General features: G+C 37.9%; 1 protein-coding gene across 6 annotated transcripts in view; it reads left to right on the plus strand.

The window, feature by feature from the left end:
* The window catches only part of ANKIB1 (ankyrin repeat and IBR domain containing 1), a 167,452-nt gene that overhangs the window by 113,370 nt on the left and 29,737 nt on the right, over positions 1–24,345 (plus strand). For all 6 annotated transcript variants that reach the window (XM_003921199.4, XM_010345292.3, XM_010345286.3 and 3 more), the window contains 3 exons: positions 5,182–5,326; positions 6,977–7,143; positions 20,319–20,407. In XM_003921199.4, coding sequence (XP_003921248.1) covers positions 5,182–5,326; positions 6,977–7,143; positions 20,319–20,407 — 401 coding nt within the window. The remainder of the gene's footprint in view (positions 1–5,181; positions 5,327–6,976; positions 7,144–20,318; positions 20,408–24,345) is intronic.

Here is a 24,345-nt window from a genome sequence, read left to right on the forward strand (position 1 = left end):
GTTCTGGTTATAGCAGGCCACTGGGTTGTGAATTCCAACTCTGCTATTAGTTGTTGATTTAGGTAAGTGGTAGTCTGCCTGTGCCTCAGTTTCCTAATCTATAAAGTGGTGATAATAGTAAGTACTTCATAGGATTATCGGTTTTTTAAAGTTTCCTACTATATGTAAAGTGCTTAAAACAGGATCTTGCATATAGTAATCACTCAATAAGTATTACTTATCATCTTCCTAAGCGTTGTAATAAGCAGAGAGAGCCTACCTAAGATATCATCTGTGAATCTTACCTGAAAGGTAAAAATATAGGAAAAATTTGCCCCAGATTTATCTCTCTTACTGACACTGATCAACTCCATGTTCTGCTCATAAATTTTTGTTAAATTGTATCTTGATGAGAAATAATAACATGGCTAAAAGAACTGATCCTATCTTCAGTGATGTCTTCTCAGTTCTGTCCTTTAATTCCCCAGAGATGATTAAATCTGCTCTGAAATATTTAAAATACATACAATTCAAAACATCAACATGTGGTAAATATGTCTAAACAAACTCTGAACTTTGACAAGGGGCTATAAGTATTATAATAAATGATATCCAATTTCCCAGGAAATCTATTCGTAGCTAAAAAGAAGAGAATCTTGTTGTGTGAAAAAGGAACTCTACAGGTAACAGTTCTCTAACTTTTAGTCTTAAGACTTCTTTATAGTCTTAAAAGTTGTTGAGGATTCCAAAGAGCTTTTGTTTATATTAGATGCACTTATAGTCCCAGCTACTCAGGAGGCAGAGGTGGAAGGATTGTTTGAACCCAGGAGGTTGATGCTGCAGTGAATCGAGATCATGCCACTGCAGTCCAACCTGGGTAACAGGAGGAGACCCTGTCTCAAAAATACATGCATATAAAAATCCATTAGTCTATCTTGCATTTTGAATACATCTTTTACCCATGCATCATTTTGTCATGTCATTCATTGATCATTTGGAAAATATTGGTCCCCTGAGTTATGCAGATCTTCCAACGTTGACATATTTCCTTACACATAAATATAGTGAAAAATCACATTAGTTAATCTCATTACCAATCCTATCAGAAAAGTCTTTAAGTATTGGGAATGATGACAGATAAAAGTTTTTCAAAGTTCTAATTTTTATTTGAAGGCTTGAATTTTATCATTACCAACAAATGCTGTCATTTTTTTCCTTGAAGTGACAGGCTCATTTCAAAAAAAAAAAAAAAAAAAATATGTGTCTGCCGTACACCCAAGTCTGAATAATAATTGTTTATAGTCATTTTTTTTTCAATAAAAATAGTATTTAATGAAAAAGCAGGTATGCCTGCCTGCAACTTCAACAGTCTCCTGAGAGCTTTGCTTTGAGACAACCATCATGTTTGGGTATACAGCAGCATTTCATTATGCTTTACTTCCCATTTCTTTGCACAGAATACCCGAAAGATGTCTATTGACATGTCATCGTTTAATAAAATTAATAATTCTTACGATTCTATCAAGGACTTTTTTTTTTTTTTTTTTTTGAGACAGTCTCACTCTTTCACCCAGGCTGGAGTGCAGTGGTGAGATCTTGGCTCACCGTAACCTCTGCCTCCCAGGTTCAAGCAATTTTCATGCCTCAGCCTCCTAAGTAGCTGGGATTACAGGCACACACCACCATGCCCAGCTAATTTTTGTATTTTTAGTAGAGCCAGGGTTTCACCATGTTGGCCGAGCTGTTCTTGAACTCCTCACCTCAGGTGATCTACCCTCCTCAGCCTCCCAAAGTGCTGAGATTATAGCCCTGAGCCACCGCACCTGGTGAAGGACATTCTTAAATGAAACTGTTTTTGAAACTGCAAGTGTAGGGCAGGGAAGAATACAAAGACAGTTTTATTGCCACTGCTCTGACTTGTTCTGAGGCACCAACAGTTTTAACCAAAAAAAAAAAAAAGTCTTAGTGCCATTATGAATATAGTTTTGACCTCATAAAACCTCCTGAAAGGTGTCAGGCACCCCCACAGTTTCACGGATCATATTTTGAGAACTGCAGCCGTCCAGCATTTTCCAAGTGCTTCATCCGTCCTTACTTCTGCCAAAATATTTTTTTCCCTAACATTCAGAGTTATACAAATAATTGACTGACTGGAAACTGAGGTGCCTAATGCCCTTCTGTTGAGATATATCAGAGTTTTGTGGATACAATGCTGTTTTTAAATCATTTTGGAAATAGAGGGGAAGATTTAAAACATGTTGAATTTAAAATGTCTGTGGAGCATTTAAATGAAAATATCTTGGGGTAGACATGGTGGCTCACACCTATAAGCCCATCACTTTGGGAGGCCTAAGTGGTAAGATTGCTTGAGCCCAGGAGTTCAAGATCAGTCTAAGCAATATAGCAAGACCCCATTCCTACAGAAAAAATTAAAATTAATTAGCCAGGTATGGTGTCAAATGGCTTTAGATCCATCTACTTGGAAGGCTGAGGTGGAAGGATCACTTGAGCCCAGAGGTCAAGGCTTTAAATTTCAGTCATTAGCATATAGTTTAGAGGTGTTTAGATAACCCGGGGAGATTATATGAAATGGAAAGGGAAGAATTTTCAGGTGAAAATCCAAGAAGCAGTATACTCTTTTTTTTTGAGACGGAGTCTCTGTCACTAGGCTGAGGCGTACAGTAGTGTAATTTCAGCTCACTACAACCTCCACTTCCATGTTCAAGCAGTTCTCCTGCCTCAGCCTCCCAAATAGCTGTGATCACAGGCACCTGCCACCACGCCTAGCTACTTTTTGTATTTTTAGTAATGACCAGGTTTCACCATGTTGCCCAGGCTGGTCTTGAGCTCCTGACCTCAGGTGATCCACCCGCCTTGGCCTCCCCAAAGTGCTGGGATTACAGGCGTGAACCACCGCTCCTGGCCACAGTATGCCTTATACCTTATATGTCACTGTTTATTAGCACAGGAGTGAAAAAGGCACTTGTGAAAAAATGAATAAGGGGCTACCAAAGATAGGAAGAATGCCAAGGGAAAAAATTAATTCCTAGAAGCCAGAGAGAATTTGAAAGAAGGAAATGTTCACAGTGTCTCATGCTCTAGACAAATCAAGGAAGGTAGAAACTGTGAGGTCTTTAATATATTGTGCTAATGGGTAGGCATTGTGGTTCAATGAAGAAGTAATAGAAGCCTGATGCTACAGATTGAGAAGTGAATGGAGTGGATCAGGAAAGAATAACAAATCATAAACTATTTTATCAAGAAACTTTGATGTGACAGAAAAAGAAAATGAAACTAAAGAGTCATGTGGTTTGAAAGGGTTTTTAGAATGGGAAAAACTTGAGCATGTTTATTGTGCCTAAGGTAAGAGCCATTAGAAAGTGAAAGAAAGAAAAGATAGGTTAATGGACAGTGCAAGTCCCAGAGTTGGCCAGAGGATTTGAGGATTAGCTTGGGGGTAAAAGAGGAAGCTATCCCTTTCACTGAAGTGAGTGGAAAGAAAGGAAAGATTGCTAAAGATACTGCTGGGTTTGAGGTATGGTAGACAGCACTTTGAGTGAGAGAATTGCCTGATGGGGACTCTGTTTTCTATGAAGTGCCCAGACAAGGGTATGAAAGAGAAGATGGAGCAAAGGGAACAGGCCTGCCAAGGTCTCAATACGGTTGCTTTTTTTTTTTTTTTTTTTTTTTTTTTTGTAATGTAATGGAATTAAAAGAATGAGAGAACTAAAAAAAATATACTATAGTTGGAATAACCAAACTGTTGATGGTGGGGGCTAAGCAGTTGTGATTTAATGGCCTGATTTTCCATTTATTTTCTCTAGATTTAAGTGTTAAATTCAATATAAGTAATCTGTACTTCAAATTTTTGTTTCTTGCTTTTCTAAGGGCAATATTACATAATAGTAATAATCCTTGCTAAAATTTATGAATTCTTACTCTATGCCATGTACCGTGTAGATTGTTCACATATATAATCTGTGTAACAACCCTGGGAAGTTCACGTCATTATCTCCATTTTACATGTGGTGAAACTGAGGCTTAGAGCAGTTAAATAAATTGCTTAAGATTATATGCCTTGTTGGTGGCAGATCTGGAATTTTCTAATTCAAAACCTTCCGTTTAGCTGGGCATGGTAGTACATGCCTGTAATCCCAGCTACTCACTCAGGAGGCTGAGGTGGGAGGATCTCTTAAGCCCAAGAATTTGAGACCAACCTGAGCAACAGAGAGAGAGAGAGAGAGAGAGAGAGAGAGAGAGAGAGACCCCTTAAAAAATAAAAAAAAAAGGAAGAAAGAAAAAAAAGAACCCTGCTTTTAATCTAACCTTGGCTAGATTCCTGCTTTCTTTCTTTACAGGGTGGTTTTCCTTACTATTCAAGTATGCCTAATAGGACATAAAACTTATTTTAATATTCATCTAAATGAAATATAAAGAGAAAACCTATAAGCCTATTTTTCAAAAAACTATGCTATATTCTAATGCCATCCCAAAATATCTTGAATTATCTATGGCTAATTTTTATACCATTGCCCCTTTTTCTTTAAAGCTGTAGCATATTGAGAATTGAATATGAACTGAGCCACTCATTTCTGAATTTTTGTTTTAAATAAAAGTATTTTTTCAGATTGTTTCAGATTTTTAGAAATGATAAAGCAAAATAGAAACATAAATAAAATATACAAGTATATGTATATATGTGTATGCATATATAATGATATAGAAAATAAATGACTTAACAGATAATATGCATTACAGTTGCTATTTCACATGTTTGTTGGTATTATTTTAATTATACTCTGACAAAAAATTCAGCCTAAAGAAAAATTGACCAAGTACAGTGGCTTATGCTTATAATTCCAGAGCTTTGGGAAGCCAAGGCAGGAGAATCACTTGAGACCAGGAATTCGAAACCAGCCTGAACAACATAGCAAGAACCCATCTCTACCAAAAATTTAAAAATTAGCCTGGCATAGCAGCATGCAGCTGTAGGCATGGCTACTCAGAAGACTGAGGTGGGAGGATTGCTTGAGCCAAAGAGTTTGAGGCTACAGTCATCTGTGATCATGTCACTGTACTCCAATCTGGGTGATAGAATGAGACCCTGTCTCTAAAAATAAAGGAAAGAAAAAGGAAAATTCTTAGAATGTATGCACAACTTAATATCCTTGCACCTTTGCTGTCCATTGATCATTTTAATAGGTTTTTGAATCTGAAAATTCAAGAAGGTGAAGCTCACAACATTTTTTGCCCTGCGTATGATTGCTTCCAACTTGTGCCTGTGGATATCATAGAAAGTGTAGTTTCAAAGGAGATGGACAAACGATACCTACAGTTTGATATTAAGGTAAGGTATGCTGCCAATTTTCTGTCCAACATTTATAACATTGTTTAATTCTTCTTTTATTTTTGAAAACAAAATAATGGGCTCTAACTTTTGTTAGAAACACTGTCAGAAAAGTTAAATAAAGTAATGGCGACAAAGTTTTAAGCTCAAGTGTTATTTTATAACAATAATAAGAAAGGGGGAAGGAGTACTGGTAATTTATGAAATTTAAAATTAAACTATTTCTCAGAACTGTTTATTAATTTGCCTGTTGCACTTTTATAACGGATTGATCAAGATAGTGTTTAAATTAGATTGTACCTACTTTTAAGTTTTCCAAAATACATTATCTTTTATGTCCCTAAATAAAATATTTGGAAATAAAAATTCTCAACTTGGAAGTTTGTTATTATTTTTATTCCAAGTAATAGGTTTATATAGTGAATTCTAATGTTTCTTTTTTTTTCTTTTTTTTTTCCAGAAGTCTTAAGTGTAGGCAAGTTACTTTATTTTGTGTGTATGATTTTTAAAAGTTACATTTTAACTGCTTTATGCAGTTAAACTGAGTCTAAATCCTAATTTTTTCTTTTTTCTTTTTTTTCTTTCTTTTTTTTTTTTTTGGAGATAGAGACTTACTCTGTCGCCCAGGCTGGAGTGGAATGGTATGGTCTCAGCTCACTGCAACCTTTACCTCCCAGATTCAAGCGATTCTCGTGCCTCAGCCTTCTGAGTAGCTGGGATTACAGGTGCCTACCACCACTCTCAGCTAATTATTGTATTTTTAATAGAGATGGGTTTTCACCATGCTGGCCAGGCTGTGTCGAACTCCCGACCTCAGGTGGATCCGCCTGCCTCAGCCTCCCAAAGTGCTGGGTTTACAGGCATGAGCCACTGTGCCCATTCCCCTCTTCATTAACATAGAAAGTATCATAATATTGATTATTATGTATTATTTGGGTACCATTTAGCAATTTACTGTTCTAATACAGCTACATGCAAGTTTCTGCTTAACAACTATATTCATCATAAAAGTGACACATTGTATGAGAAAACTTTTTTTTGTTGTTTGTTTGAGACGGAGTCTTGCTCTGTTGCTTAGGCTAGAGTGCAGTGGTGTGATCTCGGCTCACTGCAACCTCCACCACTCAGATTCAAGCGAGTTTTCTTCCTCAGCCTCCCGAGTAGCTGGGATTACAGGCGCCCACCACCTCGCCCAGCTAATTTTTTAATTTTTAGTAGAGATGGTGTTTCACCATGTTGGCCAGGCTGGCCTCTAACTCCTGACCTCGTGATCCACCCACCTCAGCCTCCCAAAGTGCAGGGATTACAGGCATGAGCCACCACACCCAGCCAAGAAAACATTTTTAACTTATATATTTTCTGTGTGAACAATTATGTTTTTACTTTATCGTCATTTACCTGGTTTTTAGATTAAAGAAAACATAAATTTTAAAAATCATGTTATTACTAAGTTAATTGCCACTTTCTCCTTCTTAATAATGTTTTCAGTACTTTGCAGTCCTGTTTACCTTTCTTGAGACTGATAACTCCTTGCACTTTATTTCACTCTTTCTTTCTCTGCTTTCAAGTACATTACACTAGAGGTACACTCTGTATTAGAATTTAGCATTAATATAATTTTTGTGTGTTTTGTTATTGCTGTTTAAACAGGCCTTTGTTGAAAATAATCCTGCCATTAAATGGTGTCCTACTCCAGGCTGTGACAGAGCAGTCAGACTAACAAAACAAGGGTCAAATACATCTGGATCTGATACACTTAGCTTCCCATTGCTGAGAGCTCCTGCTGTTGATTGTGGAAAAGGACATCTCTTCTGTTGGTTAGTATAAGACAAGTTGGAATCAGCCTAATTACACTCTTAATAGTTGTTAAAGAGACTTTGCCCCTTGAGTCAGACCTTTTAATTGTAAGGTACTTGATAATATTCTTTTTAATTTAAGAAATGTGTAATAAGTAGTAAGGATTCATATTTTTTGTGTGCTTAGTGTGTGTCAGGCACTACACCAGCTATTTTTCATATATTGAATTCTCCCAACAACGCTGAGTTGAGTTGATGTTATTATGCCCATTTTACAGATAAGGAAACTCGGGCACAGAGAAGTTCCCCAGGGTTATACAGCTAGAAATTTGCAGAAATGAGATCAGAACCTGTCTGTTTGATTTTAAAGCCCATGTACCTAAACTATAATACCAAATTGCTGACCATAGATTAGAAAATGTTTAGAGTTTAACCTTTCATTAAAAATACAAATCTAGCAGTGACTCTTCACTAGGAACTCCCCAAATTACTAACGTTACTTTTCCAAAATTTTATCCTGGGCCCTAACAAGTAAGATTTTGATTTAGTGGGTTTTTGAGTGGGGCTCTAAAAAAACAAAATTTAAAGTCTCCCAGGTGATTCTAATGCACAGTTCTAGTCAAGAATCAATGACTGCAGGCTTGTTGTGTCTTGTTTTGTTTAGTTTCTAGTGCCTGATAGTACTTAATAAGTATAAATTGATGATAAATCAGTATTGGAAAGGATATATAACTCTGAATACTCTTGACTATCTATGTGTTAGCCATCAGCACTCTACTTATTGATAGTAGATTCAGTTAACTGTTTTGTTTTAATTAAATGATAAAAACAACAGCATTTATTCTGCTTTTTGCTCGTTGCCAGAATTACCAGATATGCATGCATTACCAGGATGCATTTTAAGTGGATATAAAACTCTAGTCTTTACTTTTATACTTAACAGAAACCAGAAACTAATTTTATCACTGCTACATAGTAGGAAGGTATAGGTATGGAACCATCCCTACCCTGGGACAGAGTCTTGTTCTGTCGCCCAGGCTGGAGTGCAGTGGTACGGTCTAGGCTCATTGCAACCTCAGCCTCCCGGGTAAGCAATTCTCCTGCCTCAACCTCCCGAGTAGCTGGAACTACGTACAGGCACATGCCACAATACCTGGCTAATTTTTTATATTTTTAGTAGAGACTGGGTGTCACTGTGTTAGCCAATGGGCTCAATCTCCTGACCTCATGATCTACCCTCCTCAGCCTCCCGCAGTCCTGGAATTACAGGAGTGAGCCACAGCACCCGGCCACTCTGGTCTGCTTCTTACCTTCACTATCATCATTAGTTAAAAGTATTTATTGAACTGCAAACCCCTTACTCTAAGTCAGGGGTCAGCAAACTATTGTCTACACTTATTATTTAAAATAACATTTTATTTGAACACAGCCACACCATTTCATGTCACTTTATTGTGTATTGTCTGTGCCTGCTTTTAGGCTAGACAGCAGAATTGAGTAGCTGAGACAAAGACTGCATAACCTGCAAAACTCAAGATATTTACTATATGGCCCTTTACAGAAAAATTTTCCTGACCCCTCCACTATGGTGATTATTGAAAAGAAAACCATGCTTACTGCTTTCATGGGTAAATCAAACTAAGCTAGCAAAACAGCAACAAAATACTGAACAGTAGTTTATATCTATATGCCTTCAGGTGATTTTTCAACACACTTAAAAGGCAGGAATCGGCAGAAATGGGATTAGAACCTTCTATTAAGGTCTTACATTTTTATTATTCAATGTCTTGGTTCCTAACTCACCTCATTAACCCACCATGAGAGATAAGGCTCGAAATGAGAAGGAAAGTTAATGCATATGAGATGAATTGGTAGCAAATTAATGGTATTTAGATGAATATGAACCTACTTTACTGTAAAGCAAGTATATAAAAGTAATAAAGGAGCTTTCTCTTGTGAGTCAGTGTGGTTTCCAGAGATAATTAAACTCTAAGGTCCTAAGGCAGCACCCATTGTATGCATCCTATGCATTTAAAATGGTACTAATTATATAGCATCCTTGAGAAAAATGAGAAAAATTGTCATATATTGTAAATTATTTTCTGAGTTCTGTGGTTCAGATGAGGAATCCTGGTTGATAAAGGCTGATTTAGAGGATTAGTTGCAGAAACGACAAAGAAGGAAAACATAAATTAGGAAATTGTCTAAAAGACAAAATAAAAAGATTAGTTTTTGCTGAGATCAGATAAAAATTAAGTTTTGAAGAGAAAAGAAAAAAATTTGATGGCATTGTCTTCTTAAGCACCGTGGTTTCTGTGATCTAGCTTTTACCAGTTTTCACCGTAGTTGAGCTTTTAATTTCTTGTGTTCTTCCCCATTCTCTTTGTATGCTGCAAGTAATAATAAGTTTAGTTTGATTGAAGATAAGAAAAGGTAATGGAAAAACCTACCAATATAGGTCAGACTTTCAAAACTATGTGTATATATCTATAAACATAGACAATGCTATAAACTATGAATTTCTAGAATAACATTTGGAGAAATAGATCAGCATACTTTTTCTCATGCCCCAAAATATCAGGCTGTTTATACTCAAGACCCATTGGAGACTATGTACCAAGATCACATGCCCTACTTTGAATTTTATCCCAGTTTAAGGGATCTGTGAATGGCCACATGGACTAAGGTCATACTTGGTAATTATTTAATCTTCTCCTATTCATAAGGGTAGTAGAGAACCTAACAAAATCATCACTTTTTGGACATAGCATCAGAGAGGAAGAGAAGAAGGTGACTTAAATGAAATAAAAATAAGTTTTAGGGGCCGGGCGCAGTGGCTCAAGCCTGTTAATCCCAGCACTTTGGGAGGCCGAGGCAGGTTGATCACGAGGTCAAAAGATCAAGACCATCCTGGTCAACATGTTGAAACCCTGTCTCTACTAAAAATACAAAAATTAGCTGAGCATGGTGGCACGTGCCTGTAATTCCAGCTACCCAGGAGGTTGAGGCAGGAGAATTGCCTGAACCCAGGAGGTGGAGGTTGCGGTGAGCTGAGATCGCACCATTGCACTCCAGCCTGGGTAACAAGAGTGAAACTCTGTCTCAAAATAATAATAATAATAATAATAATAATAAGTTTTAGTGAACGACAAACTCAGATTTAAGTTCTTCAGCCGAATCCTTTGCCTTTCAGTTTTATTAAGTTATAGGATGGATTTTTTGTATTGCCTGCTTCACCTCTCTAGGCATTAATTTACAGTTCCTGTTTTTTGCATTCTTACCTTTGTACCCTTATTCATATAGTATAAGAGCTTTGACTGTAACTTTAAAATCTAAGTAGAAATTGTCATATGCTTTGTGTTGCCCTTATCTCTTATTTCAATGAGAAGCAAAATCTCTTCATGCAAAAAGAAGCTTTGCAAAAGAGATCTTCACAATTTAAGATTCTGGTTTTATTTCCTTCCTTCTTCAAAAGCTCAGAAATAATTTTCTAAAGATGACTATAAAAAACACAACAATAGTAATTTCTAGTTTCCGAGAACTATATATGACAGAAGCAGTTGAGCCATACCCAGGAGATATCTGCATGAATATAACTAAATATATTCATTTTTGGGAGACAAGTACTATTAATAGGCATTCCCCTTCCCATCACAAGATACCCTTATCTATCTGTTCACCAAGTTCCTAGCCCTCTGTAACCGAAGTTAGCATGCTTTCTCCCACTAGCCTTTATAATTACAATTTGTGTGATCTGGACAAAATTATTTCCAGACAATATTAAAAACCTGGATGGACTCTGACTTGAACCAATGACTTTTCCTCTGTTTTTTTCTTTTTAATTAAGTAAAATAGGCTACTGTGTAACTTCTCTGCCTTCTGAACTGACACAAAGTCTCTCTTCTCTGAGACAACTCTTCACTGATTTTTTTTTATCAGAAATACGTCTTGGCCACCAAGCCAAGATGGTATGGTGGCCATTTCTTTCCTCTCTTTTTACTCTGGTCCCTTTTGAGCACCAGTGTCCATTGGAAACTGAAAAGGTCACTTGGAATTTCTCTTCTGTTTTAAACCCATAGACAGTCAAACATATTCTATTCACTGAAATTGATTGGCAGGAAATATTCTAAATAATAATATGGTAGAGTTTAAATATATTACCTAACAATTGAGCATTTATTTACTGAAACTATGCAAAGAAGTCTTTAAAAGGAAGAAATATAAGTCCCTGATATGAAGGCTTGAATCATAGTGATGTACAACTTGAGAAACCACAGTATCGGATTTCTAGTCCGCTTAAAAAGTTTCCAGTGGATCAGAGTACAATGTGCAGACTTGTCAAGTATTGGAGAAAAGTCTGAAAGTGAGTATCTTCTTTTCTCCAACATTCACAATAAGGATTTTGATCAATACCTACTCCTTTATTAGGATCATGGGTCTTATTTGAGTTAAAGCAATAGTTGCATGTATCATCTCCCTCTCCATAGACCTTATAGGCCAAGAGACTCTCCAGGAGCCCTCTGGACAAAATAGATAAAGTAGTCTGTATTCGTGGACCTAATAATTGTGTCTCATCTTTTCTTACAAAGTCAGTTTTATGCTCTTAAATTAACAGCTTTAGTTTTGGAAAAAAAGATTTTTCTAGATTGGTAGTATCTAGCTATTTAAGTATCAGACTTCTGCCAACTAGCAAAACATTCTCCAGCTCTTCACAGGCCCAGAAATAAAAACATGATGCTACTTATTTGGCAGTTCAGTAGTAAGACCTTGTTTAAATATCATGTGTACTATCTGCAGAGTAGCACATCTGCATAAGTGAGTACTGCTTGAGGGTTCAATTAATGAAATTCCCAGAATACAGAGTGATAATAATGTGGTAGATATAGGACCTGCCTGTGAGACAGTTTTACCACTGACTAGTTGTGTGGCTTGGTGATAAACATCCTCTCCTAAAATAATATGATAAAATAAAGCCTTCCTATATGATGCAGTCAACATAGAGTGCAGGTTCCAGAACCAAACTATTTAGCCTCAAATTTTAGCTTATCTACTCTTTACTTGTACGGCCTTTGTAGGTTACTGAACCTCTCTGTGCATCAGGTTAAATAGTACAAGTTTCAAAGAGTTGTTAAGAGAATTATATACTAAATACTCATTTAGAACATTGTTCTAAATACTCATTTAGAACATTGCTTGGTATACTAAAAAATGTTAGCTAAAGGAGAGAATCATAAAAATGAGAATTTCTTATAATGAAAAGTTCTAATATGACATTGAACTGAAATTGCCAACTTCTGAATAGGAATTTCTTTCATCAAGTAATAAATTTTAAAACTTTAGTGGAAGATGTTTCCTTTTCCAGAGCCCTTTAGAACCATGTGTAGTCATGCCAGCAGTTGTGCACACTGGCACATTTTCTTTTTTCTTTCTTTCTTTCTTTTCTTTTTTTTTTTTTTTGAGGCAGAGTTTCGATCTTGTTGCCCAGGCTGGAGTGCAATGGTGCGATCTTGGCTGACCGCAACCTCTGCCTCCCAGGTTCAAGCGATTCTCCTGCCTCAGCCTCCCAAGTAGCTAGGATTACAGGCATGTGCCACACCACGCCTGGCTAATTTTGCATTTTTAGTAGAGATGGGGGTCTCTTCATGTTGGTCAGGCTGGTCTTGAACTCCCAGCCTCAGATGGTCTGCCTGCCTCAGCCTCCCAAAGTGCTGGGATTGCAGGCATGAGCTACCACGCCCGGCGCATACTGGCACATTTTCAAGGAGAGAGCCATTCCTTGATATTTGATGTTAACTATCCAATTATATTTGAACTAGGTTGAGGACTTTAAATCAGGCAACTATTTTTTTTCTCTTTATAAGCTTTTACCAGGGTACTTTTTTCTCTGAATAAACCCACCCTATTGGTGTCTTTGGCTGAAATTCAGTAGGCGGCATCCTGAGATTCCCCTCCTCATACTTTTGTTTTACTGACATTTTGAGATAACGGTTTCAACAACAGATACCAGGACCTTTAGCATACTTGTCAACAGTCATTGGTTAAATTTTTCTTCAGGAATTTTAGACCGGGAGCAACGGCTCGCGCCTGTAATCCCAGCACTTGGCAGAGCTGAGATGGGCAGATCCCTTGAGCCCACGAGTTTGAGATCACCTGGCAACGTGGCGAAACCCTGTCTCTACAGAAAATACAAAAATTAGCTGGGCATGGTGGTGCATACCTATTGTCCTGGCTACTTGGGAGGCTGAGGCAGTAGGATGGCTTGAGCTCAGGAAGTGGAAGCAGCAGGGAGCCAAAATCACATGCCACTGCACTCCAGTCCTGGTGCCAGAGCAAGACTCCCAAAAAAGAAAAAGGAAAAAAAAAATTTCTTTAGGAAGTTAGTATGCTAGCATCTTCACTACTTTTCTCAGAGTAACCTCTCTTTCCTACATTGATCATTTAGATTGCGGATTACCTATTATGTTTAATGGCATTGTTATTACTATACTTTGGAGAATTCTGAGTTTATTTTTCCAGATGCCTTAATTTTTTTTTTTTTGAGACGGAGTTTCACTCTTGTTACCCAGGCTGGAGTGCAATGGCGCAGTCTCGGCTCACTGCAACCTCCGCCTCCTGGGTTCAGGCAATTCTCCTGCCTCAGCCTCCTGAGTAGCTGGGATTATAGGCACGTGCCACCATGCCCAGCTAATTTTTTGTATTTTTAGTAGAGACAGGGTTTCACCATGTTGATCAGGATGGTCTCGATCTCTTGACCTCGTGATCCACCCACCTTGGCCTCCCAAAGTGCTGGGATTACAGGCTTGAGCCACCGCGTCCGGCCCAGATGCCTTAATTTTAAAAGATATTTTATAATATTCAATAGCAAACTCAACCTCTAATTCACAGTCCATGCTGTAGCTTCTTTTTTATTTATAAGCTGCTGCTTTTTATATCTTTTCTTAGTATTGCATTGGAAACTAGTAGAAACTGTGCCAACCAGTTATAACACCCTGAAGTGGTCCTACTGACTGGGCTTGCAACCAAGGAAGCAACAAGTCTGTGTACTCCTGTGAGGTTTTGGAAAATAAAACCTTTTGTTGCTATCTAATACAACACAGCCTTGGAGAGCCAACACATTGATAAGCAATTATGGCCTTTTGAAGAAGTGGCTTTTTTTCCCCCCAGACTTTATTTGAAAACACTGGGCTTTGTTCCCCCATGATTTTTTTTTTCCAGAACATTTTCAAAAAGTGTCTGACAGCAAAACCAGTATTTGCTAGTGTTGATTCTGCTAGGAAAAGAATATTGAATATGCTGTTTAATTTCTAAGGGGGAAAAGTCTCCAGAGGAAAAAAACCTTAATAGAAATAATTTATTTCATTGATAGTATTTGTTTGTTTTAGTTACTGCAGATATATAAGGGCTTTTTGTGCTTCAAGGCATTTTTTTTCTAGCTTTATTGAGATGCAAATAACAAGCTTTTTTGAAAAATGAGTCATGAGAAATGTAGATTCTCCATTCCCACATGTGTTTGCAGGCACCATATAGAAACACTGTTCCTAGATCTGTGGCATGTTTCTCACTCTAATGCAGGCGTCCCCAAACTTTTTACACAGGGGGCCAGTTCACTGTCCCTCAAACCGTTGGAGGGCCACCACATACTGTGCTCCTCTCACTGACCACCAATGAAAGAGGTGCCCCTTCCTGAAGTGCAGCGGGGGACCAGATAAATGGCCTCAGGGGGCCATATGTGGCCCGTGGGCCGTAGTTTGGGGACACCTGCTCTAATGTCTGCTAGCATGTGTGCCAAATTAAAATTAACCGTTATCACAGATACCCCTTACATTTCTGGAAAGTAGAGTTGATGTTAATATGCACCAAAGTGAATCTGATATATTCACTTTTTTTAAGAGATGAGGTCTTGCTGTGTTACCCAGGCTGGAGTGCCATGGCTATTCACAGAGTGATAATAGCATACTACACCCTCAAACTCCTGCTCTATTATAGATTCTTCCACCCCAGCCTCCCAGGTAGCCACTGTGCCCAGCCACTTCCATTTTTTAATCAACCCAATATTTTTTGAATATCTGTTGAGTTACCACTAAGTTGCTAGGAACTCTGTAAAACCACAGTTATGGAAAAGATTTCCCAAATGCCAGATTAGATTTGATAAGTTAGGAGTGTAAGGAAACTAAATTACCTGTTCAGGTCAATTGGTGCATTTTTTTTCTACCATTTGACCATTTTTAATTATTCAATTCAGTGACATTAATTGCATTCACAGTGTAGCTATAAACTCTCATAACCACTTTCCATTTTGAGAACTTTTTCATAATCCCAAACAGAAACTCTAACTCTTAAGCAGTAACTCCCCATCCTCTCCTCCCCCAAGGTGGTAACAACCACTCTACTTTCTTTCTCTATGAATTAGTCTATTCTAGATATTTAATATAAGTGGAATTCTAGAATATTTGTACTTTTGTGTCTAGCTTTACTTAACAAAATATTTTTTTTAGCAAAATATTTTTAAGGCTTATTCATAGTGTAGCATGTATCCAAATATTATTCCTTTTTATGGCTGAATATTGTGTATACGTGTGTATGTGTATACTCCACAATTTGTTTATCCATTCGTCTGTTGATAGACACTTGGGTTGTTTCCCCCTTTTAGCTGTTATGAATAATTCTGTGAATGTTGGTGTACAAGTTTGAATCCTTGCTTTCAGTTATTTCATACTTTAGAATGAAATTGCTATATCATATGGTAATTCTAAGTTTAACTTTATGAGGAGTCACCAAACTATTTTTCACAGCAACTACATCAGCATTTACATTTCTATCAGTAGTGCACAAGGATTCCAGTCTTTGCACATCCATACCAAAACCTTTTTTTTTTTTAATAATCACCATCCTAACGAATATGAAGTAGAATCAATACATTCTTAATTACCTCTTAGTTTGTAAGACTGCATGAGTCAGTTGGTGTGTCTTCTTAACACACTTAACCTTTTTTTATTTTCCTTCCTTGAGATGGAGTCTTGCTCTGTCACCATGGCTGGACTGCAGTGGCACGATCTCAGCTCACTGTAGCCTCCACCTCCCAGACTCAAGTGATCCTCTTACCTCAGCCTCCTGAGTAGCTGGAACTACAGGCGTGAGCCACCACTCCCTGCCCAAGCTTAATCTTTGTACATAAAATCTTTTAAAACAGCACTGATGGTGATATCACTTCCAGATTGGGTTGTTTTCTCCTCCAAATAATATCACTGACTGGAATAATTACCTTTGTTCTATACAATAATTAAAATGGCAGTTTTGAATTAAAATGGTAGTCTATAAAGGCTTTAGGTTTGTTTTAGTGTTTGACTTCTTATATAGCTATGAAAAGTATATAAAATAGAGTTAAAATGATAAATTGATGTTACTAATTATTTAAATCAAAATTTGCCAAATTCTAATAAAAGTAAATTGAGTTACTCCAGCTGTTACCTGGAGATTGAGAGGTAAAACTTACTACAATAATTTGACTTAAAACAGTGTTTTTCAAACTTTAAAGTGAAGAAGGTTCATATGGTAATTTTGATAAAATATAGATTCTAATCTAACCTCATGAGGCCTGTTCTTCTGCATGTCTAAAAAGCTGCTCAGTAATGGCCAGGAATACCCCTTTGAGTAACAATAATTTAAAATATTAATGATGATAAAGCATAATTGAATAAAATGTTTTAAAGTTCTGAAGACTTGCAAATCTAAGTTATAAATATAAATCTATTTAGAACTTTTGAAATATGTAAATGAATACTGATTTTTTTAAAAAAACTGGTCTAGAAGATGGCCAATTAGCAGCAGCTCCCAGTGAAGGTGCAGGGAGTGAGTGGATGCCAGACTTCCAGACGAATTTTTGTTGCCCACAGACCAGGAGATTACCAGTGGAGGAGCCCTACGGGTCGCCAGTGCAATTCTTTTGGCCGGTGTGGCTGTTTTACCAGCCTCCCGGTGCAGTGGTTCTCAGTGTGGAGTATATGGGACTGGGTGCCCTTTTAGTTGGCGTTTGGAGCTCCGGGAAGGCAGAGTTGCCCATTCAGCTGATTGAAAAGCGGACTGAAGCGGGGAGCCAGACCAGGAGATTCCCACGAATCTCAGCACCGCTGTTTCAGCCGGGCGCGGTCACGGCATGCAAAATTGCATAGATCCTGGTGCCTTTTCAGCGGGTGACTGGGGCACCTGGGAGAGAATCGACCATTCAATTAGGAAAAGAAAAAAGGGGGCTCCAAGGCAGGGAGCCAGGTGATCAGGCTCGGCTGGTCCCACCCCTACAAAAAAACAACAATTGGAAAGGTTGAGGGTTGAGAGTTTCACAGCAAGCACAGCTGAACCCAGGAAGGTCCAGCTCTGTGGGGGAGGGGCATCCACCGAAGGAAAACAAAGAAAAAGAAATAATGTCATCACCAACAAGCTGGACGTCCACTCAGAGACCCAATCTCAAAGTCAGCAATTATAAAGACGACAGGTGCCTAAATCCACAAAGATGGGAAGAAACCAGCGCAGAAAGGCTAAAAACATCCGAAATCAGAATGGCTTTTCTTCAGGGGATCACAGCTCCTTATCAGCAAGGGAACAAGGCCTGATGGAGAATGAGTGTGATGAATTGTCAGAATCAGGCTTCAGAAGGTGGATAATAAGAAACTTCAGTGAGCTAAAAGTACATGTTCTAACACAATGCAAAGAAACTAAGAACTTTGAAAAAAGGTTTGACAAAATGCTAACGAGAATAGACAACTTAGAGTGGAATATAAGTGAAAAACACAATACGAGAACTTCACAAAGTATGCACAAGTTTTAACAGTCAAATAGACCAAGCAGAAGAAAGGATATCAGAGGTCAAAGACCAACTCAGTAAAATAAAACGAGAAGATAAGATTAGAGAGAAAGGGCAAAAGGAATGAGCAAAGTCTCTGAGAAATATGGAACTATGTGAAAAGACCTAATCTACATTTGATAGGTGTACCTGAATGTGATGAAGAGAATGAATCCAAGCTGGAAAATATTCTTCAGGATATTATTCATGAAAACTTTCCCAACCTAGCAAGGCAGTACAATATTCAACACCAGGTAATACAGAGAACACCACAAAGATATTCCTCAAGAAGAGCAACCCCAAGACACATAATTGTCAGATTCACCAGGGTTGAAATAAGGAGAAAATGCTAAGGGCAGCCAGAGAGAAAGGTCAGGTTACCCACAAAGGGAAGCCTATCAGACTCACAGCAGATCTCTCAGCAGAAACCCTACAAGTCAGAAGAGAGTGGGGGCCAATATTCAACACCCTTAAAGAAGAGAACTTTCAACCCAGAATTTCATATCCAGCCAAACTAAGCTTCATAAGTGAAGGAAAAATAAAATCTTTTGTGAACAAGCAAGTATTCAAGATTTCACCACCAGGCCTGCTTTACAAGAGCTTCTGAAAGAAGCACTACACATAGAAAGGAACAACCAGTATCAGCCATTCCAAAAATATACCAAAAGGTAAAGAGCATCAACATAATGAAGAATCTACATCAATTAATGGGGAAAACAGCCAGCTAGCATTAAATAGCAGTATTAAACTCACATATATTAATATTAATCCTAAATTTAAATCGACTAAATGCCCCAATCAAAAGACACAGACAGGCAAATTGGATAAAAAGCCAAAACCCATTGGTATGCTGCATCCAGACCCATCTCACATGCAAGGATACACAAAGACTCAAAATAAAGGGATGGAGGAAGATTCACCAACCAAATGGAGAGCAAAAATAAATAAATAAAATGCAGGAGTTGCAATTCTCACCTCTAATAAAATAGACTTTAAAGCAACAAAGATCAAAAGAGGCAAAGAAGGACATTAATGGTAAAAGGATCAATGTAACAAGAAGAGCTAACGATCCTAAATATATATGCACCTAGTACAGGAGCACCCAGATACATAAGGCAAGTTCTTAAGGACTAATAAAGAGACAGACTCCCACACAATAATGGTGGGAGACTTTAACATCACATTGTCAATATGAGAGAGATCAGTGAGACAGAAAATTAACAAAGATGTCCAGGACTTGAACTCAGACCTAGAACAAGTAAACTTAATAAACATTTACAGAACTCTCCACCCCAAATCCACAAAACACACATTCTTCTCAGTACCACATCACACCTACTCTAAAAGTGACTACATAATTGGAAGTAAATCACTCCTCAGTAATTGCACAGCATTTTACAGGTTTAAATGAAATATTGGTTGGCTGCTTGTTTGTTATTTTCCTCCCTTATTCCTTCCTGTCTCCATTGTTAAGCACAGTTATTGGCATAAAAGAGGTTTTTAATACCCATTTTTAGACTGCATTCTAGCCTGGGCAATAAAGCAAGACTCCCTCTTTCTCTTCCTCTTTCTTTCTCTCTTTCATTCTTTTTTTTCTCTCTTTTTCTTTCTTTTTTCCCTTAAAAAAAAGAAAAAAAGTCAATGCCTTTCTAAAAATATATAAAACTAGCCCAAAAGTGGAGAAACCGTATTAACCTGCTCAGAGAAAACGGGGTTCAGTAGTAAGTACTTTCAGCACTAGAGAGAGTCAAGAAGGGTGACAGGTCAGGACGGCTCCCTGTGTCTAAGAACGGTCACTTTTCCTTGAGGATAGATTTTATGCCATCTACTCTAGCTTAGTATAAAAGAAAAAAAAAAACTAGTCTAATGGTATTAAGCTTTGGAATCTCATTTTCAGTTCGTTTGTTGAAATGCTCCATCTCTCATTAGTCACTGTGCCTTAGTTTTTTTCAACTTTAAAATTGTAAGAACACGTTCTACTTTTTTTTTTTTTTTTTTTTTTTTGAGATGCAGTTTTGCTCTTGTTGCCAGGCTGGAGTGTGATGGTGCGATCTCAGCTTACTGCAACCTCCACCTCCCAGGTTTAAGCAATTCTTCTGCCTCAGTCTCCTGAGTAACTGGGATTACAGGCACCACACGCAACTAATTTTTTGTACTTTTAGTAGAGACAGGGTTTCACCATCTTGGCCAGGCTGGTCTCAAACTCCTGACCTCAGGTGGTCTACCCGCCTCGGCCTCCCACAGTGCTGGAATTACAGGTGTGAGCCACCACACCCAGCCTCTAAATTTTTTTTTTTTTACCTTGATGTTGATGAAGAGTATTTTAAAATTGTCTTTTCTATGTTCTTTTTTTCTTTAGGGAGTGCCTTGGTGAAGCACATGAGCCTTGTGACTGCCAAACATGGAAGAATTGGCTGCAAAAAATAACCGAAATGAAACCAGAAGAACGTAAGAGGAATTTTAGATAGCTTTGCTACATATTTCCTTATAGCATTCAAAAGAAAATGTGGTCATATCTTTTTTAGTCTTCATTTAAGAGGTTTCCAAATTTGTTAATGCAAGCGCTCTCCTGTTTAACTTCACCCTTTTGACTAACGTCCTTTTGGAAGTAATAGAGTTTTGGCAAGGAGGAATCATGGACAAGTTTTCCATGTTTCTAACAGACTTGCTTTCCAGCCAAAGACAAACAGCGTAAATAGGGGTCATAGCTAAGCCTCCTCCTACAGCCCTTTTCTTTTATCCTAGGGTGAGCCAAACAGTTACTCTGTATTGTGTGGGAAGTAGTATATGATCTGCAGTTTGAGTGAGTTTCCCGTATCCCTGAAAGCTTCCAATGAAGGATACAGCAAGTTAATGTTTTGCTCTTGTGTGGTTCTATAGATGTACTGATGTTAAATACCTTATAGATAAATGTTGTCACTGAGGCTTCTATAAATACATTATCTCTGTTAATCGTCACAGAAATGATATGAGGTTGATGTTGGTAATCCTGTTTTACAGAGGAAACTAATGTTTAGATTGGGTTGAATGACACAGGGCATGCGCCTTGTAAACAGAATGGTTTGAATCTCTGAGGGGACTCCTTTTTAAACCCTTCCTAATAGCAGTTCCCATGTTTAACAGATAAATCTGTCTGCTCTGCAATAATTTCCCATCTTCTAAAATGTTTTATAACAACTGTTTTCTCTCAAAAAATATAAACAAAAATTAATTTAGTTCTGGTCTTTTTTAAAAAAAGATATAGATAATGGTGTTAGCTTGAGATGTTTCAAGTCAGGATCAAGAATTCACTCAATAAGTGTACACTTATGAGTAAAGCACATAATAAAGATAATGCCAGACTTCAGGACATGCAGAGGGTAGAGGGAAGCAATCAGACATTACAGTATCATATGATAACTGATACAGTTGAGTAAAGATGAGACTCCAGAAACAAGAACAACAAACTCAGGTTCAGAGGAGAAAGGATGTCAAAGAATCACCTTGAAGGTGATCTATCAACTGGATTTTAGCATCTCTGCCTTTTGGTAGGTAATTACCGTCAGCAACTGAACTAGCATTGAGAGGGACTGCCCAGCAGCCATGATACTTTACAGGCTTGTATTATATCAGGGAACTTACCACTGCCTGAAGACTTGTCCTCAGCATTTTAGATCTACAAGGTTCACTTTGTCCACTGACTCAGGGTTATTATGACCCTTGGAGAAGAGACTACCATATAAACCAGAATGCCCATTTATTAGTTGATAATGAGGGTGATCCCTTTCACTTGTTGAGAAGGCTTATGTCCATTATCAACAGCAAAGAAAAGTGATTATCTTAGAATATTTTCTAGTGAAGCCTGATTAAACATTCTTGTCCTGTTCATGCACCATTCAGTCAACAGATTTTTTTAAGCCAGGTACAATGGTTCACACCTGTGATCCCAGCACTTTGGGAGGCTAAGGCAGGTGGCTCACTTGAGGTCAGGAATTCAAGACCATCCTGGCCAACATGGTGAAACCCTATTTCTGCTAAAAATACACAGATTAGTCCAACATGATGGTATGCACCTAGGGAGGCTGAGGCAGGGGAATCATTTGAGCCTGGAAGATGGAGGTCGCATTGAGCTGCATCGCACCACTGCAGTCCAGCCTGGGTGACAGAGTGAGACTCTATCTCAAAAAAAAAAAAATTTTTTTTTCTTAGTACTTGTTATTTGCTAAGCACTTCCCGAAATAAAAATACCTGTATAAGGCCAGGCGCAGTGGCTCACACCTGTAATCCCAGCAATTTGGGAGTGCAAAGTGGGCAGATCACCTGAGGTCAGGAGTTTGAGAACAGCCTGACCAACACGGTGAAACCCCATCTCTACTAAAAATACAAAAAATTAGCCAGGCGTGGTGGTGAGCACCTGTAATGCCACCTGCTCGGGAGGCTGGGGCAGGAAAATCACTTGAACCCAGGAGGCAGATGCTGCAGTGAACCCAGATTACCCCAGTGCACTCGAGCCCAAGAGCCAGAGCGAGACTCTGTCTAAAAAATAAAAAAAATGCCTGTATAGATTGTGCTTGTTCCCCAGATTCATTGTACTAGCCATTACTCGTCATACCCACCATTTCTCCTATTCTCCTGATATGTATGGATGTTGTATGTGTGTTTGTGTTCCCTAAATAGATTCATACTGTTACCCTGCAGCACCTTTAGATGTGACAAAACAATTGGAATTTACTTTTTTCCTTGCTTCTGGCAGCTAGAAATATTTATATTTCTATTATGAATGGCTTGCTATTGCCTACCTACCTACATTTCTTTATACATTTCTTTAGAACTTAATGTTAAGTTCCATGGAACAAAATTGCAAGAGATGAGGCTAGAAAGGTAGATGTTGCCAGATTGTGAGCGTTGTTGCCAAATTGTTTTGAATTTATCCACCTAAGAGAATAAGCCATCGAGTGTATTATTTAAGTAGGGAAGTGGCAGTATCAGAAAAGTTATTTTTATTAAGATAAATGATGCGAGTGAAGGGTGAATTGAAGAAAAGGTAGACTAAAGGTAGGAAGGTGAATTTTTTATTTGAGTCAGAGGGTAAATTATGCCATTAGTGAAACAGGAAACTCAAATAAACAAGTAACTTTGGGGAGGGGGGAATAATAAGTTTTGGTGTAAACATTCTGAACTTGAAGTACTTACCCAACATGTATGGAGATGTCCAATAGAATTTTACAAGTGTTCGTCTGAAACTCAGAAAAGATGCTAAGAATCTTAGGAATGAATTATTCATTTTAAATGTTATATTCATTATTTAATGAACTTTTATTGAGTGCTCTTTTATGTTAGAATACAGAAATAAGATGCCCTCAATGCTCTTGAAGTTTATATTTTAGAGAGGCAACTATATACAAAACTAAGGAAAAATGTGTTATGAATGTGAGAGAACATTGTTCATGTATGTGATAACTTGGAGAGGGGAAGGATGAAGAAGGAAGAGATCAGTTATCTATGGGAGAGGGTTAGGAAACACTTTATAAAAGAATTGATGCTTAAGCTGCATGTTGAAAGCTGATAGATGTTCTTCACATGAATCAGAATAGGAAAGACATTCCAGGAATAGGGTGAAGTAGTAATCTGAAGTACTGTGGCATATGCAAGAACTGCAAATAATTCATACAGTCAATGCAGTGGTGTGTTGAGAGATGAGACTGTGCAGACAGGAATCCAAATCAAGTGTTTGGCACAAAGAGGTGGTTATGCACAGTGCTAGGAAATCTGACCTTATCCTGACACTGAAAAGGAGTTTTAAGTAGGAGAGTGATGAATGAAAAAGCTTACTGACAAAGATCACTCAGGCAGAAGTATGGATGATGAAATGGAGAGTATTGAGAAACTAGATAAGAATGGTAGTTTTGAGACAACTTCAGAATGATCAGGTGAAGGATAAGAGGGCTTAAGATGGGTAATTCGGGTGGGAGGGGGTATGTGCTGGAGAGCTTTAAGATATATTAAATAATCTTATTAAGTAATAAACCTTTTGTGCTTACTAGTTTCCTAAAAGAGTTAATGTACCATAAGAAGTAATTAGTCTAGCATATTATTCTATTCAATTATTGAGTAGAAAATGCCCATCGATGTTTGAAATATAAAGCAAGTAGTTTTCTTTTATTTTCCTCCAAACCCCCATCCCAGTCTCCAAGGTGAGTTAGCATCTCCACAGCTGTCTAGATCCTGGTTCCTGGGAACTCGAGGTGAATACTGATCTTGTGGGCACTAAGTGACACACTGGCCCTCTCAAAGTGCTACTATCCTGTGGCATCAAATGATTTTGTGCATCACTTTCCTAGTCTTTTGTTAGCAAATCTGATCCATTACCCTGAAAGAACTGTTCTCCTTTCAAGGTTTCAACTGTA

This window comes from Saimiri boliviensis, chromosome 10 (assembly GCF_048565385.1).
Source record: "Saimiri boliviensis isolate mSaiBol1 chromosome 10, mSaiBol1.pri, whole genome shotgun sequence".
In the NCBI taxonomy this organism is placed as follows: domain Eukaryota; kingdom Metazoa; phylum Chordata; class Mammalia; order Primates; family Cebidae; genus Saimiri; species Saimiri boliviensis.